Source organism: Pleurodeles waltl, chromosome 6, assembly GCF_031143425.1.
Source record: "Pleurodeles waltl isolate 20211129_DDA chromosome 6, aPleWal1.hap1.20221129, whole genome shotgun sequence".
Classification (NCBI taxonomy): Eukaryota; Metazoa; Chordata; class Amphibia; order Caudata; family Salamandridae; genus Pleurodeles; species Pleurodeles waltl.
This window is the reverse complement of record NC_090445.1, coordinates 1661355619-1661371590: the sequence shown is the minus strand read 5'-3', so window position 1 is coordinate 1661371590 and position 15972 is coordinate 1661355619. Positions and strand designations below refer to the sequence as shown.

General features: G+C 46.1%; 1 protein-coding gene across 6 annotated transcripts in view; it reads right to left on the bottom strand.

Annotated features, from left to right (window-relative positions):
• The window catches only part of SEC16A (SEC16 homolog A, endoplasmic reticulum export factor), a 300868-nt gene that overhangs the window by 251292 nt on the left and 33604 nt on the right, over positions 1-15972 (bottom strand). For all 6 annotated transcript variants that reach the window (XM_069241597.1, XM_069241599.1, XM_069241601.1 and 3 more), the window contains exons 8-9: positions 8662-8804; positions 1587-1648 (exon numbers count right to left, since the gene is read on the bottom strand). In XM_069241597.1, coding sequence (XP_069097698.1) covers positions 1587-1648; positions 8662-8804 — 205 coding nt within the window. The remainder of the gene's footprint in view (positions 1-1586; positions 1649-8661; positions 8805-15972) is intronic.

Sequence of the window (15972 nt, the reverse complement as noted above, 5' to 3'; positions counted from 1 at the left end):
CCACGAGGTGAACCTGAAATATGCCCTGCTATTTCCAGCGAAGCTTTGTGTGATTGACAGCAACACAGGCCATGTTTTCCATTCCCCAGAAGCTGTGTGGACTTGGCTCCATGTCAAGAACTCGACAGGTGCACCAGCGGAGGCCCCAGAAGCCACGAGTTGGCTAACCGCCCAAATCAGGGGATCGCAAAAAGAAATCGCTTAAGGCAAAACTGACGAAAGACCGAGTGGTGGATGCACAAGCACGAGCAGTCATGGAGGCCTCTCTTTCCAGCACAAACCCCTATTCAATGCTGAGCTCTGAGCAATGGACTATGGCCCTTGAGCAGGTCCAACGAATCTCCCGAAACGCACAGCTGAAATATACACAATTTAATTATGTGCACCACACTTATCTTACACCACATCGTCTCAGCAGAATGTTTCCTTAGAAGCGCCCCGAGGCCCCAGCTGAACTCTTGAACACGCAAATTTCATACATATGGTATGGGAATGCCTCCCACTACTGCATGCCTGGACACAGGTTATGGAACTGATATCCGCCATTATATAAGTCCAGATTCCGTGGACTGCACTTATCTGCCTCTTAGGCATATAACCACGCACAAAAACATGATAAACACTATTTGAAATGTGTTCATTTGGTGAGTGTTCTCTACAGTAACTTGATAGCCATGCAACAGAAAGCACCTCACCTCCCCACCCCCATTCCCCCACGAATGATTGCTGGCTCCAAGTGGCCCACAAATAGGCTTTAGCTGAAGCAGAGGTCCTGGCTCGGGATCATAGAACCCATGGTGGCACTACCTCCATTACGACATGGGACAGGTACGTCCTCCAATTGCTCAATATACTACATCCTCATGAAGATGCATGATGTCACCAGGATGACAATGCCATATACGCTCTGACGACTCCTGCCATATACACAACTCAGAATCCCGGTAAAATGCGTGCCTCTCTTCCCAGACTTATGATTCTATGCCTCTCAGGCTCTATTCCATAATTGGACTTTATATTTCGCACCCGAGAAAATCCCCATTCCCTCCCATCCCCATTTACGGGAGGGTATGATACCTCCGTCTTGCTGAACTGATCAGACAGTCTTTTGTTGTAGGATGGTCATGTTGTTGTTACATTGCATCACACTGCTATGAGTTACCTCTATTGGTTTATCCTGTGTTTACTTGGACGCACTGAGACCCTACATACCCCATGTACAACTAACCCCATCAATGCTTTTCGATTCTCGAATCCTGTTCAGAATTAGCTGCAATCATTGTTATCCATTTCATCATGCTGTTTATGTTTCAGTGCCTCAGCATTGCTCCTTTGTGTATGTTTACTGAATAAAATGCCAATAAAGAAATAAAAGAATTAAATAAAAAAAGTTCAAGTTTGGGTAGGACATATCTACTACACTCTAACAGATTAAAGTCATTTTTAGGAATGCTCTGATGTCTTGAACAGATTTAAATGTTTTGTGATCTCTTGTAGGTTAATAGTCCCAAATAGAAATAAATAGCTGGAAATTCTATTGAATACTAGCATAATTCAAGAAGCAATCCTAATTTTGTTTAACATACTTAAGAAGGGGTCCCGGAAATGCTCTCATTTCCTCTTGTTCAGGAGTATGCTGCAACACGGTCTGCAATTAAAAAAAATACAATAAGGGAATAATTAAAAAAAGTACAAATCAAATTAATGTGTAAATATATATACACGCATATATATATATATACACATATACACACACACACACACATACATACACACACAGTCACTATGAAACACCTCTAGCTATCATTAAGATGTTACATGACAATAATGAACTATTTAGACAGGAAAAGTCACCCTTGAGAATTCTAAATAAGAAATGAAAGTTGCCTTTTATGGGCCATATATAAAAACACAAGGCAAGTTGCCAACCAGAATGACCAAAGCAACACTACCACTACATAAAACACTGGAGTCTGTAAATGCACTTAGCAATATCCTTTATTCCGGATAAATGGTGCAATTGAGCCCATGTGCGAGTCTGCATGCATACATGTGTTTGTGCATGTACAAGTGTATACATCCTTGATTGTGTGTGCGAGAGCACCAGCCTACGGGTGTGGAATCTTTGCATATGCAAGGAAAGCTTCAATATAGAAACATAAAAAGTTCCATTGCTTATTAATGAACCCTGATTGGAAAGTATTTTCTAAAGAGAATGCTTAGAGAACTGAAAATGTACTCCCTAAGTTATTTTAAATCAATCAACGTCAAGGTGTGTGATGGAAAGAGGAAAGACACTAAAAATGTATTATGTATTTTGACTGTACACATAAAATGGATGAATTAAAGTTTAACATTGTATTTCCAAGAAGAATATATCTGTAATGTTGTGTGGATTTGTAGAGCTTGGCTAATAACCCGTGAGTGTATCCAGGTGCTGTAATAATCTTACAGTAATACAGACTTTCAAATATTAACACTATTCCTTAGGCATAAATCATGCATATATTATTAATTAGACCTGCTGGATAAAAAACTCTTTAGGATTCAAAAATAGAAAACATAACGATATATAGATCTTCCTAGTCAAAATACTAGACCTGGTTAGATACCGCCGTTCAACAACATTAACGAGGGGAGTAAACATCACAGTATTAAGATATCACAAGACCTCATCTTCAACAAAACTTCAAGGCACTATGGCTCTCAAGATCACATGAAATAGACCTCTTCAGGACCAACATAATATATTTTTCAAAAGCAATAACAATACCCACACTTTTCATTACGCATTAAGTGACTGATAACTTATCGCTAGTTACAATAAGATATTTACTAAAGAAGTGATGAAGAGTTTCTTCCCTTTCACTCAGGAAGAAGTAGCAATCTGGTATGCAGAGTATTTTGTTTTTAATTTACAGATACTATACCAATATTTTCATAGAATATACCCCTAAGGACAGAGGTTCTCCAGCCTGGATAGATTCCTATCCAAAATTGTATAATAATATAATGTATTCATTTATCAGGAACCTGGGACAAGTACGGAAAGATCTCAACACTACCCAATGTACTGATAAAATAATGTACAGAATGCTTCTCAGCAAGATAATGTCCATCTTCAGTTTCGCAAGGGTCTTCGATCTCATTAATATTTAATCTTAATTGAGAACTTGCTATAAATTTGGTAATGAGTCACTGGAAATCATCATACCATGGCATTATAGCACTGAGCATTTGGGCTAAAAGTTTGTCTGCATTCCTATTATGCCTAATGCTAAAGAGGAACATTAAAATTCTAGGTCAAGCTAAGAGTGACCATGAAACTAATTCCAGCTCCAGTCTTACTGCCTGGATCGTGATTTGTTTGGGATATCTAGCACAGTTTTTACATACATACTTTCTAAGGTCTCCCATTTAACTCAGTGGGTTGGGGGTGAGAGCTGGCAGTAGTGAGTAAGTTAGCACCATACACTTCTTGTGGTATTAATTTTCCTAGAACTTCCTTTTCAAACGCTCCACAGAAAAGCTCCTGAAGCGAGAGTTAAACCTTTCCAAGGCATTTACAGTTGCAAGCAGTGAGATTCTCACATTAGCTACATGATTATCACATTTTAGATTGCTTGGAAACATAAGACCCACGTACCAACCATTAACCTGTTCTAATGGGACATTATTTAAATACCTGGCAAATTGGTCTTTTCGAAATTAACAATGAATCTGTTGGAACTGATAGAATGATTTTCAGCTACAAGTCGATTTGAGTGTAGTCCATTACGACAAAATTGTCGGCTTACATAAGAACGAGCACCACCCATTTTTGACGAAAAATAATTTGTGTTTGGTAAGGCTGACAGAAGTTCAGAAATAAAAAGGCTAAATAGGAGCGGAGCTAAAATACAATTTTTCTCTGGAATTGTTTTTAGAATAGTATCCAAGACCAATTAAAATATCCTAAATTCCTTGCATCATATAAGATTATCATGTAAAATATTCCAGCTTCCTAATTTTTTTTCCAGAGGATACAATGGTCGATCCTATCAAAAGCGGCACGGAAGTCAACAAAGAGCATCAGAGTTTGCCTAATGTTGCTACAGACATCCCTGCTGCTGCCCAAAGTACTAAACAATGGTCAGAGTGATTTTGCCTAAACCCCTCCTACCCGTTTGGAATAATGCCATGTCCAAACACCTCAATCTCTAAAGATATGAGCAGAGTTTCAGCATAGATAATAGAAGTTATGTATGCTCGTTTATGGATATTTATAAAAGATCCGAATAAAGATTTCTGACTGACAAAATAGAGATTGAGTTAAAAAAGGAAATGAATATATAATTTTCCTGGTTATCCTCAGGAAACTCTTTTATGGATAGGCTTTATGATGGCACCACACCATGAGTTGGGTACTTACCCTACGGATAAACCCCATTTAAAAAGGGGGTGGGGGGGCATATTTCAAAAGTACTGCAGGAAGACTGCTGAGGCCTCCTGCTCACAAGGGTTTCATATTCCGAATTATTTCAGTGATTATCCCCGTGCAACAACAATAACTTGTCACCTTTCTGATAATCAGGAGACCATTCTGGGGTTATTGTCTGGGCGGGTCTTTTATACAGATTTAAGTAAAGTCCAACCCACTGGGTTTCAGAGATTTGCACTACCAGATTATTGAGTAATAACATAGGCTCCCAGTTTACCAAGCATAAAACGTGCCTGAATGAGTGGAGCCGTCATGTTGTGGCATTCATTAAGGTGACCTGGCGTGTCACAATGAATTAACAGGTTTAGTATAGAGTTTGTGGGACCCTACTACAGCATGTGTATTTGCAAGGATAGAAGGCTAATCTTACTTTTAGCTTACACCTGACAAGATTTAGATGTCCAATTTCCTTGACCTCGTCTGTCTCATTAATAGCAGACTTGAAAAATGAGATGTAGTTTTAGATTTAAAGGGGTTGAGGTCAAGCAGGTACAATCTGACGTCATGGTGCAAGAGGATGATATTTGTCATACCATTTCTCACATTTCCCACACAGGAAAGCTGTGCTCCTTTGGAGATTATAGAATTATACATGTGTGCTTGTAGGATACCAATAAAAATTATAAATCAGCAATTCTTATTTTACCCTTATCGAATGTGTTAAATAATAGGTCAACTAGTTTAAAGTGTGAAGCCTCAAATTTAAAGTATTCTGCAATTAGATGTGCTGCACCTTAACGTGAAGAGCGAACACTCAATAGGGCAAGTATAATTAACATAGACTCTGCCATTTTGATTTTTTGAGGTGGTCTTGAGCATATAGAAGTCATGGTGACTCTTACTGGGTTGTACCCACTTATATGGCAAAGTAAAGAAAATTGAAAAATGTATGGTTTGTTCAATTTTCAATGGTGGGTAACTATCAAAAACGTTCTCTTCTATGAACACAAAGATGTATTTGCTGTGATTGATAAAAAATAAGCTAAGACTGGTTCTGACTGATGAACGGACAATCTTTTTTGTTTCACCTGTTCCTGTGTGAATCCTTCAAGCTTAAAGAAAGGAACATATTGAGACACATTTGTAAAAGAACAAATACTAAAATACGGCTCAGTTTGGCAAACTGCACTTAGACAAAATGTGACGTAAGCAGAAAGGAGTATGAAATAGGAGGTAAACCAGCCTTTATGGAAAAAGACCACCCTGTTCACTGACGAAATTACCACATGCCACGCTTCTAAACTACAAGTTAGGTGTTGGGATGAATAATGCTGGAATGAAAGAATAAGCTGCAATAATAAGGACCTTAGAAAAGTATGTTTTGTTGCAGAGGGTGTGCTTGGAGAAGGTGTCATTAAGAGCAGACAGAGCTCCATCAAAAAAAATTGTTGTTAAAGCATGTCATGAGTAGTTGTGAGCTTGAATGGGAAGATAAAATTGGATCTGTAGGAAAGTGCCCTCTTCCTTGGCATGGTTACCCCCACCAATTATGCTCTCTCCTTGTAAACAGGGTTGGCAGGAAACTCTGGGAGCATCTGAGTGGCCAGGCCAGGCAGGTGATGTCAGAGCCCCCTCCTGATAGGTGTTTAATCGGCTAGGTGACCAGTCCCTCTTTCACGGCTATTTAGGGTCTCTCTCTTAGGTGGATCCTCATATTTGGCTTGCCAGACTCCAGCAGGATTCATCTGCAACCTCCACTTTGACTTCTGGCCACTGGAACTGCGACTGGACCCTCCAGGAACCGACAATGCTGCAACCCATGAAGAGGACTCTTCTGCAACATTGCCTCCACGGCTACTGCCAGCTTTGCAACATTTCCCCAGCTGTACATCCTCCGAAGACAGCAACTCGTCAGCCTGCACAAGAAGAAAAAGGAATCTCCTTTGGAGTGACGAGTCACTCCCCTGCATCCACAGGGCCCTGCTGCAATGACGACCGGCTGCGTGGGTCCTGCATCACTGGTAGTCCTGAGTAGTCCTCTTGGTTTTCTCTGTCAGCTGTCCAACTTTGGTGGAGGTAAGCCTTTGCCTTCCCACACAGGACAGTACCCCCTGTGCACCGCGTCTCTTGCAGCTGCAAAGGCTTGTTTGCATCTCCTCCAAGGACTTAAAGCTCCAGTCCCCAGCACTCCTTCCTGTGACACACAGCCCTCTGCGTGGTTCTCCTGCGGCGTGGGATCCCTTTCTGTAGCGCTGTGTGGGCTCCTTTTGTTACTCCTGTGTTGCCATTCTGTGGGACTCCTGTGGGTGCTGCCTCTGCTCCTGTAGACTCTCAGACGCTGAGAGTCCCCTGTGACTCTTCCCTCCTGGGTTGGGTCCTCCTGGGCCTTGCTGGTCCCCAGCAGGACCACTTTTCCACTAACCGAGAGTATGCCTTTGCCAAGGCTTGTTGGTCGAATTCCTGACACCCGTCTGCAATCTTCATTCCAGCGTGGGACATCTTCTGCAACCTTCAGGAACTCGTCTCTGGCTCCTCCAGGGCTGACCTGATCTGCATCACCATCGACCAACTTCCCAAGTACAGCTGGGTGGGTGGTAGCTCCTACTCCTCCTGGACTCCACTGTGACTTTTGGACTTGGTCCCCCCTCTCCACAGGTTTTCTTCTCCAGGAATCCACTGCTGTTTTTTGCAGTCTTGTCTGGGTGCCTTTTTTTCTTCTTTTCCTTCCTTTTAGGTGGTTTGGGGACATTCCAGTGATTTACTCCTGCTTTCCTGGTCGCTGGGGGGGGGGGGGTATTGTGTTACTTACCTCTGTGGTTTTCTAGTACCCCCAGCCCCCATCTACACTTCCCACTTACATAGGTGGGGGTCCTGTGTTCGCATTCCATTTTTTTTAAGTAAATGGCTTGGGCTCCCCCTAGGGTCACTATTGATTATCAACATTTGCACTGTTTCTAACCTTTGCTATGCCTATTTCTGATTACAAGTGTACATATTTAGTGCGTTTACTTACCTCCTAAGGTAGCATTGCCTTTTTAGTAATTTTGGTATTGTGTCAATAAAATAAAGTACCTTTATTTTTGTAACACTGTGTGGTTTCTCTCATGTGTGTAAGTGCTGTGTGACTACAGTGGTATTGCATGAGCTTTGCATGTCTCCTAGATAAGCCTTGGCTGCTCATTGACAGCTACCTCTAGAGAGCCTGGCTTCTAGACACTGCCTACACTTCACTAAGAGGGGATACCTGGTATAAGGTGTAAGTACCTTAGATACCCACCCCACACCAGGCCAGCTTCCTACAGGATGTTTGTGCAAGTTAAACATTTGTAACAAGCTGTGGACAAGATGTTTTGAGTTGTCTATTTCTGCACAAGCAACTTCTGGTGAATGAATATAACCACCTATACTGCAACACATTAAGACTAACACGATTTTCAGAGCCTAAGGGCCTCATTATGACTTTGGTGGTCGGAAAACCACGGCGAGGAGGCAGCCGTCATACCAGCTGCCCCCTACCCCCCAGCTGTATTATGATGTTACTGCCGGGCTGACCGGCAGAATCATCATATTACGACGTTCCCACAGTGGTGCGGTACTGGTCTTGGCTTCCTTAAGGGAGCCAAGACCACTAACATAACACCACAGCACCTGCAAAGCAGACAGGGCGCATTTTGAAGGTGCTGGTCAAGGGGGGGCCTCTGCACTGTCCATGACATGGTCATGGGCAGTGCAATGGCCCCCCTGAGGCCCACAGCACAGCCTTTCCGCCAGGTTCAACCCCCATGGAAAGGCTGGCAGAAAGGGGACTCATACTCAGCACCCCAGTGCGGAACACAGCACTGCGGTGGCTGAGCACAAGTCCATCCGGCGTCAGCCTGTTGGGAACCATGTTCCTGGCGGGCAGTCGCCTGGCAGTCCGATCGCAAAGGCCGTAAATGTGGTGGTCTGACTGCCGGGATTGCAGTGGTCTGAATGCCAGCGTGGCATTGGTGGTCCTCAAACCGCCAATGTCGTAATAAGGCCCCAAATCTGGTTACCAAACAGACTCCCACCATAGTAAATTAGTTCATAGGCTGCCTGAGTGCCACAGTGTGAGAAAGATCTGACATAAAATGGGGGTGAGGTGCGCATCACAACTACCATAGGAGGACATTAAAAAAATATATATTTTTTTTCAAATCAATTCCAGTATTCGTAATCCACAAACAGTGAATGTGCCCCTTCCATTCCAATATACATACCTCCATGCTATGCACTTCTACCAATGCTGGTTGTCCTTCAGAAGGCAGGTTTGGAAGAACTTTCAGGAAATGTCCTCCTGGACCAAACCTTGCACATACGTGTGGTACTGAAAACTTCTCTGGTGTTAAAGGTCTTGCTGGAACTAAATTTAAAATAAAATAAAAAAAACTATAAGCAAGAAGATATTCTTCTAATCTAACATCATTTGATGTATTAAGCTGGGGTTCGGACAGAGACTATAAGCAGAAAATGAACAGGAAAGTAACAAAAATTAGGAGATATTTGATGCTAGCACACACACACAAAACAAAAACGAGCACTAAACATAAGTAGGAAGGTAAGTAGATCACGCTTATTATACTGCTGCTTATAACTTTAACATGAGATTTAAAAGAAAAATGTGCAGTGAACCCAGAACATTTTACGTAGTAACAGAGGTTAGCACAAAGTAATTGGAGTCTTAATTCTTTAGCCAAGCATTAGGACAAAGGAATAACCAAGGGGAAATCACACACAGAATATATGAGATTTAACAAACAGGAAGAGGTCAAAAGGCATCAGCAACAACATATAAGGCCATGGAAGATAATAGTTTGGGATGAGATAAAGCTTGATACCAACATTTCCAAAATGCACTATATGGTATGAGGGAGACAGACCAGCAAACCGAGGCCAATTTCTATCAAGGGTATAGTCATCGGAAGGACGAGCAAATTTCCTTATTTGGGTTTTAAGTTTGATGCACCAAATAGTTGGGAATCACAGTATGCACTTTACCCAAACCTGTGGTGCTTTATTTAAGTTTTCCTCTTCCATTAACAGTAAACCCATCCTGCTATTATTGGAAGTGTATAGGATGAAGGCTTGTGGGGTTACTGGAATTGTGCCACCCTGCAGCAAGAAGAAAACCGATTTTGGAGGAGGCTGTTGGGTGTGGCCTCAGGGATCCCTAATTTTTCATACCTGAGGAGCTAAACCTAGCCTATACGGGAGACAGCATTAGATATGCTTGTATGCTCCCGTGGCTGGCTTTTTGGAGCAATGCGATTGAGGACTGTTTAGATTGTGAGCACAACCTCAAGATCCTGTGGCTGGCCCATGTTAGGTAGCTGGCAGTTTTGATGCGTAGGCCACATTTGTTTTTTTCTCCACAGGTGATGAGTAAGAGAGGGAGCCAAGGTTAGGGAGCATTTTGTCCCGAGTGCGACGAAACAGTGAAAGAGGCATCCAGGGTAAAGTCACACTGAGAGATTACTTGCTGATTAAAACATGTTGAGGGCCCGAGTCTTATCCGCTGATGGTGAAGAGCTTTTGGGCAAGGTTCCTGTTAACAAAATTTAGGATAGGCTCCATGAGATGTCATTTATGTTTTCCTGCAGGTCAATCAAATCAATCAATCAATCACTGCATTTGTAAAGCGCGCTACATACCCGCAAGGGTCTCAAGGCGCTGGGGAGGGGGGGTGCTACTGGTCGAAGAGCCAGGTCTTGAGGAGTCTTCTGAAGGCCAGCAGGTCCTGGGTCTGTCGTAGGATGGTGGGGAGAGTGTTCCAGGTCTTGGCGGCGAGGTAGGAGAAGGATCTGCCGCCGCCGGTGGTTTTTCTGATGCAGGGGACTGTGGCGTGGGCGAGGTTGGCTGAGCGGAGGCTTCGGGTGGGGGAGTGGAAGCTGAGTCGGTTGTTGAGGTAGGTGGGTCCGGTGTTGTGCAGTGCTTTGTGTGCGTGGATCAGGAGCTTGAAGGTGATCCTTTTGTTGATGGGGAGCCAGTGCAGGCCTCTCAGGTGGAGTGTGATGTGGCTGCGGCAGGGGACATCGAGGATGAGTCGGGCCGAGGCGTTCTGGATGCGTTGGAGTCGTCTCAGGAGCTTGTTTGTAGTTCCTGAGTAGAGGGCGTTCCCGTAGACGAGTCTGTTGGTGATGAGGGCCTGGGTAACGGTTTTTCTCGTGTCAAGGGGGATCCATTTGAAGATCCCGCGGAGCATACGGAGGGTGTTGAAGCAGGACGCGGAGACGGCATTGACTTGCCTGGTCATGGAGAGAGTGGAGTCGAGGATGACCCCCAGGTTGCGTGCGTGGTCCGTGGGTTCCGGGGCTGTGCCTAGTGACGTGGGCCAACAAGAGTCGTCCCAGGCTGATGGGGTGGGTCCGAGAATGAGGACCTCCGTCTTGTCTGAGTTCAGCTTCAGTCTGCTGTCCTTCATCCAGTCGGCTATGGCCTTCATTCCTCGGTGGAGGTTAGCTTTGGCGGTGTCGGGATCTTCGGTGAGGGATATGATCAGCTGGGAGTCGTTGGCGTAGGAGATGATGTTGAGGTTGTGTTGTCGTGCAACGTGGGCGAGGGGGCCATGTAGATATTGAACAGTGTCAGGCTGAGGGAGGATCCCTGTGGGACGCCGCAGATGATCTCAGTGGTTTTGGAGCGGAAGGGTGGGAGGCGGACGCTCTGGGTTCTGCCGGAGAGGAAGGATGTGGTCCAGGCCAGGGCCTTCTCTTGGATACCGGCGTCATGGAGGCGTGCTGATAGGGTGCGGTGGCAGACCGTGTCAAAGGCTGCTGATAGGTCCAGGAGGATGAGGGCAGCTGTTTCTCCTTTGTCCATCAGGGTCCGGATGTCGTCAGTGGCGGCGATGAGGGCGGTCTCGGTGCTGTGGTTACTGCGAAAACCAGATTGGGACGGGTCCAGGATGTTGTTGACTTCGAGGTAGCGGGTCAGCTGTTTGTTGACAATCTTCTCGGTCACTTTTGCCGGGAAAGGGAGCAGGGAGATGGGACGGAAGTTCTTGAGGTCCTTGGGGTCCGCCTTGGGCTTCTTCAGAAGGGCGTTGATCTCGGCGTGCTTCCAGCTTTCTGGGAAGGTTGCTGTCTCGAAGGAACAGTGGATTGTTTTCCGGAGGTGGGGCGCGATGGTTGCGCTGGCTTTGTTGAAGACGTGGTGAGGGCAGGGGTCCGATGGGGATCCGGAGTGGATGGAGTTCATGGTTTTGATGGTGTCTTCGTCGCTGACGCTGGACCAGACGGTCAGGCGACTAGTGCGAGTGGTAGTCGCAGGGGTGGTGGACTCGGTGGTGGGTGGGGGGGAGTCGGGGTTGAAGCTGTCGTGGATGTCAGTGATCTTGCAGTGGAAGAAGGTGGCCAGGGAGTCGCACAGGTCTTGAGATGGCGGGATGTCGTTGGTGATGGAGCTGGGGTTGGAGAGTTCTTTCACGATGCTGAAGAGCTCTTTGGTGTTGTGTGCGTTGTTGTCTAGGCGGTCCTTGAAGGGGGTCTTCTTGGCGGTCCTGATGAGTTGGTGATGTCTGCGGGTGGCGCTCTTGAGGGCTGTGTGGTTGTCTGGTGTTCGGTCATGGAGCCATTTCTTCTCCAGCTTCCGACAGGTGTGCTTGGAGATCCGGAGGTCCTCGGTGAACCAGACGGCTTTCTTGTTGGTGTGGTTGGTTGTAAAGGTCTTGAGAGGGGCGAGGGTGTTGGCGCAGTCGTTGATCCACTGTGTGAGGTTGGTCGCGGCAGTGTCTGGGTCGGTGGGTGGTCTCAGGGCGAGGGCGGTAGTCAGTTGATCCCCTGTGACCTTGCCCCAGCAGCGGCGTGTAAGCTGTTGGGTGCGGTGGTGTGTGGTGGGTTTTCTGAAGGTGAAGTGGACGCATCTGTGGTCGGTCCAGTGTGGTTCGGTGGTGTGGTTGAAGGAGACGTGGGGGCTTGCGGAGAAGATGGGGTCAAGCGTGTGTCCAGCGGCGTGAGTGGGTGTCGTTACTAGCTGTTTGAGTCCGAGGTTGGCGAGGTTGTCGATCAGGGCGGTGGAGTTGGCGTCGTTGTTGTTCTCGAGGTGGAAGTTCAGGTCCCCGAGGATGATGTAGTCCGTGGAAGCGAGGGCGTGGGTGCTGATGAGGTCAGCGATGGTGTCACTGAACTGTGGGCGGGGTCCGGGAGGTCTGTAGATGAGAGTTCCTCTGAGGGTGGTGTTGGGGTCGGTGTGGATCTGGAAGTGCATGTGCTCGGCGGTGGTGAGGGTGTCATCGGTGTTCGTTGAGATTTTGATTAAGTCTTTGTGGATGATGGCGATTCCTCCTCCCACTCCGTTGGTGCGGTCTCTGCAGGAGATCTTGTAGCCCTGTGGGATGGCTATGGCAATGTCTGGTGCTGAGGTGGCGTTCAGCCAGGTCTCCGTCAGGAAGGCAACGTCAGGGGCAGTGGAGTCTAGGAGGTCCCAAAGTTCGATGGCGTGCTTGCGAGCGGAGCGGGTGTTGAGGAGGATGCAGCGGAGGTGGTTGGGTTCTCTGGCTGGTGGTGTGGAGGGTTGGATGCTGGTGAATCTGCAGTTCCGGCAGGTGAAAGGCCCCTGGGTGCGTTTCGGGGTGGCCCGGTAGCAGGGGTGGTCTCGTCTGGTGTTGAGTGCGTGGAGGGTGCTTGCGTCGTACTGCAGTCTGGCGTTGCGGGGGGTGCGGGTTCCAGGGGTTCTGGTGCTGGGTGCAGTCCAGGTGCGGACGGGCGCAGACGGGCTTGCCTTAGGCGCGCCTTCGGCGCGTCCGCTTCGCGGCCTCCATATGAAGGCGGAGGGAGGAGCAGCTGGGAGGTGGGAGCGGGGCGGCCAATGGGAGTGAAGGGGGCGGGGCAGCAGGGGCTCAGCAGCAAGGGAAAAACCCAGGGGAAAACCCGGGGAAAAAACGGCGGGAAAAAACGGCGGGAAAAAACGGCGGGAGAGGGACAACAGAGCACAGGGGTACAGAAAGCAAAACACAGGGGCACAGAATGGAAAAAACAAGTGGCACAGAAGCACAAGCTCAGGGGAATAGAAAAAAGGGAGCGAGTAGTCAGGCGGCAAAAGTGGCAACGGAGGTTCAACCCACAGGGGGCTGCGTGGCAGATGGGGGGAGCGACCTGCCTGGTCGGTTTGCTCCCAGCAGTATGTCGCCTGGACCATGTGATGGTTCCTCCCTGTTCCTCCCTACATACACTTATACATTTTACATTGTTTTGTACTCATTGTTCACCTTTTTGCCGAAGACACTTCTTACCAATTCTTAGAGCCTGAGGACTGCACCAGCATAGGCCAGGCCTTCTCTTCCTGCACTCTGATTCTGTGTTGTGCCATCTGAGCTTTTTTAATTAATTTGTATTATTATTTTTGTTAAATCGTGCCCTGCATTGGTCTAACAATTGCAATTTTTTTTGCCTAACCTTTTTGTACTGTAGGACTTACTGTGGATGACTTGCATATATTATATGCAGTGACTTCGACATGGCACACAGCGAGTGTGCCATGTTGTGTTTTCACACACGGTTTGCACCATGTCATGCAGCTTCCGAGGGCAGTCTGCATGCAATTTGCATGGGAGTCGCTTAGGTTGGCATAATATAGGCCGCAGCCCTTCGGGACCCTCATTATTTCCTATGCCCAAGGTACCAGGGGTGGGGGTACCATTTACTAGGGAGCTAAAGTGTGTGCCAACTGTAACACAATTGTATCATTTTACCTTGTTTTTAGGGAAAGAGTACCAGCACTGGGGCATGGTTAGCGGGGACCCAGTGCACATCAGTCGAAAAACATCAGTGTCAGCTGCAAAAAGCGGGGACGATCATGACAAAAAGGGGCACTTTCCTAAATGCTAAATTAGGATAATCAGTGAGGGCCAGTAGGAAAGACCCAGGCCAAAAACACAGAAAAACTAATTGTAGTCTAGAGGGTAAAGGAAGCTGGTAAAGCAGAATGAGTGATGCATGCAGAAAAAGACATTTTAACGGAAGAGTCAAAAGATTGAGTACAAATGCAGACAGCAAAGACAAGTGATCAATTGAAATGTATGACAATCTAAAACACAACTACTGAGTTCATTTCATCCATTTTACCTGTCCAGGAGCATTATAAACCGGGATCAACTATATGCAAGTCAATCCTCTTTTGTTAACATTTTCATGAACATGAAGTAATGAGCAACTTAATCTTGACACCACTCGTAAAGGATACAGTCCAGACAATATTCATTCCAGAATAAGCAAAGTCAAGACAGAAACAACCCTGCTGGGCCTCATCGGGTAGGTGCAGCTCTGGTCTCAAGAGTGAGCTCAAAGCTCAGGCTTTTTTGAGTTTGTCTCCCTTACTTAACAGATCAAAAAAAATGACAGATGGAAATTCTTAAATTAATATGAACAACTGATAACTACTCTGGAAGACAGTAGACTACCAATTATCACGTGGTGAGCAGGGAGGAATTAAATTTAGTTTTTTGTAGTTTAGAAAGCCTGTGAACATACTTTGGGGACGTTGCATAACTAATACCTGCCTGCTTGCAACATCAGCGGTTGAAGCTGACAAAGTTACAGAACAAATGAAAATAGCAAAAGTGGCAAACAGCAGAACTGAGAGTTAGTATAAAAGTTGATGCAGACCTCAGAGACTGGCATATCCACTTCTTGTCGGTCTTCAGACACTAAGCTCTGATAGGAACATAGCTGTAAGAAGCTTTTTCCCTCAGGGACACAAATATCACCAAAGCAGCCCTAGCTCAGAGATTCCAAGAACAAAAGACTTAATAGTCCTTTTGGTACCAGTACTTGAGGATCTCTGAATAAGATGGAAGGTCAAGAGAATAGTTTTCTCCAATTGCAGTGAGCCTGATTGAAAATCGAAGGTTCTATGGCAAGAGCTGATCTTGGTAGAGGCAAGGAACAGATGCTCTCACTCTCTAGCTGGGGTGAAAATTCCACTTTTCATAGAGCCTTTAAAGTCTTGGTGAAACGGTATTGGATTATTCTAATCTGTACTATGAAGCGCACAATCGCCAATTTAAGGGACATCCAGTGGAGCATTTACGGAGGACTGTGCTTCAAAAAGATAACCCACCAGTTCTAGTAGAGGTTGCTAAGAATCCAGTGGTTGTACTGAAGAAACCTCTGCGCAGAAAGCGATCAGCACAGCAGACAGCAAGGCTAGACACTCTTCGTTATAGTGCACTTCCACTGTTGGGTCTAGCTACCAATAGATGATGGACGTAACTGGCTGTCCAGGGAAGCTAGCCCATGAGTAGCTAGTCCTTCTGCTTCTTTTTATGCCACATGTTTTTCTCAGGGGTCTATTGGTGCATCAGTACATTAGGGAAAGCATGCTTCTTCTGCTTCTTCATAATCCAAGGATTACCGCTCACTGACTGGGTGGCAATCAACTTCTTAACAGACACCTGTACATTACTCATGCCAGGCTCAACTGCAGTCACCAGCTATCAGTTTCCAGGGGATAGATGGTCCTCTTCAACTGCGTACTTCACATTTCCAAGGATTACGTGTGCCACTTGTGTAACACCCACTGATTGGGAAGGGGAT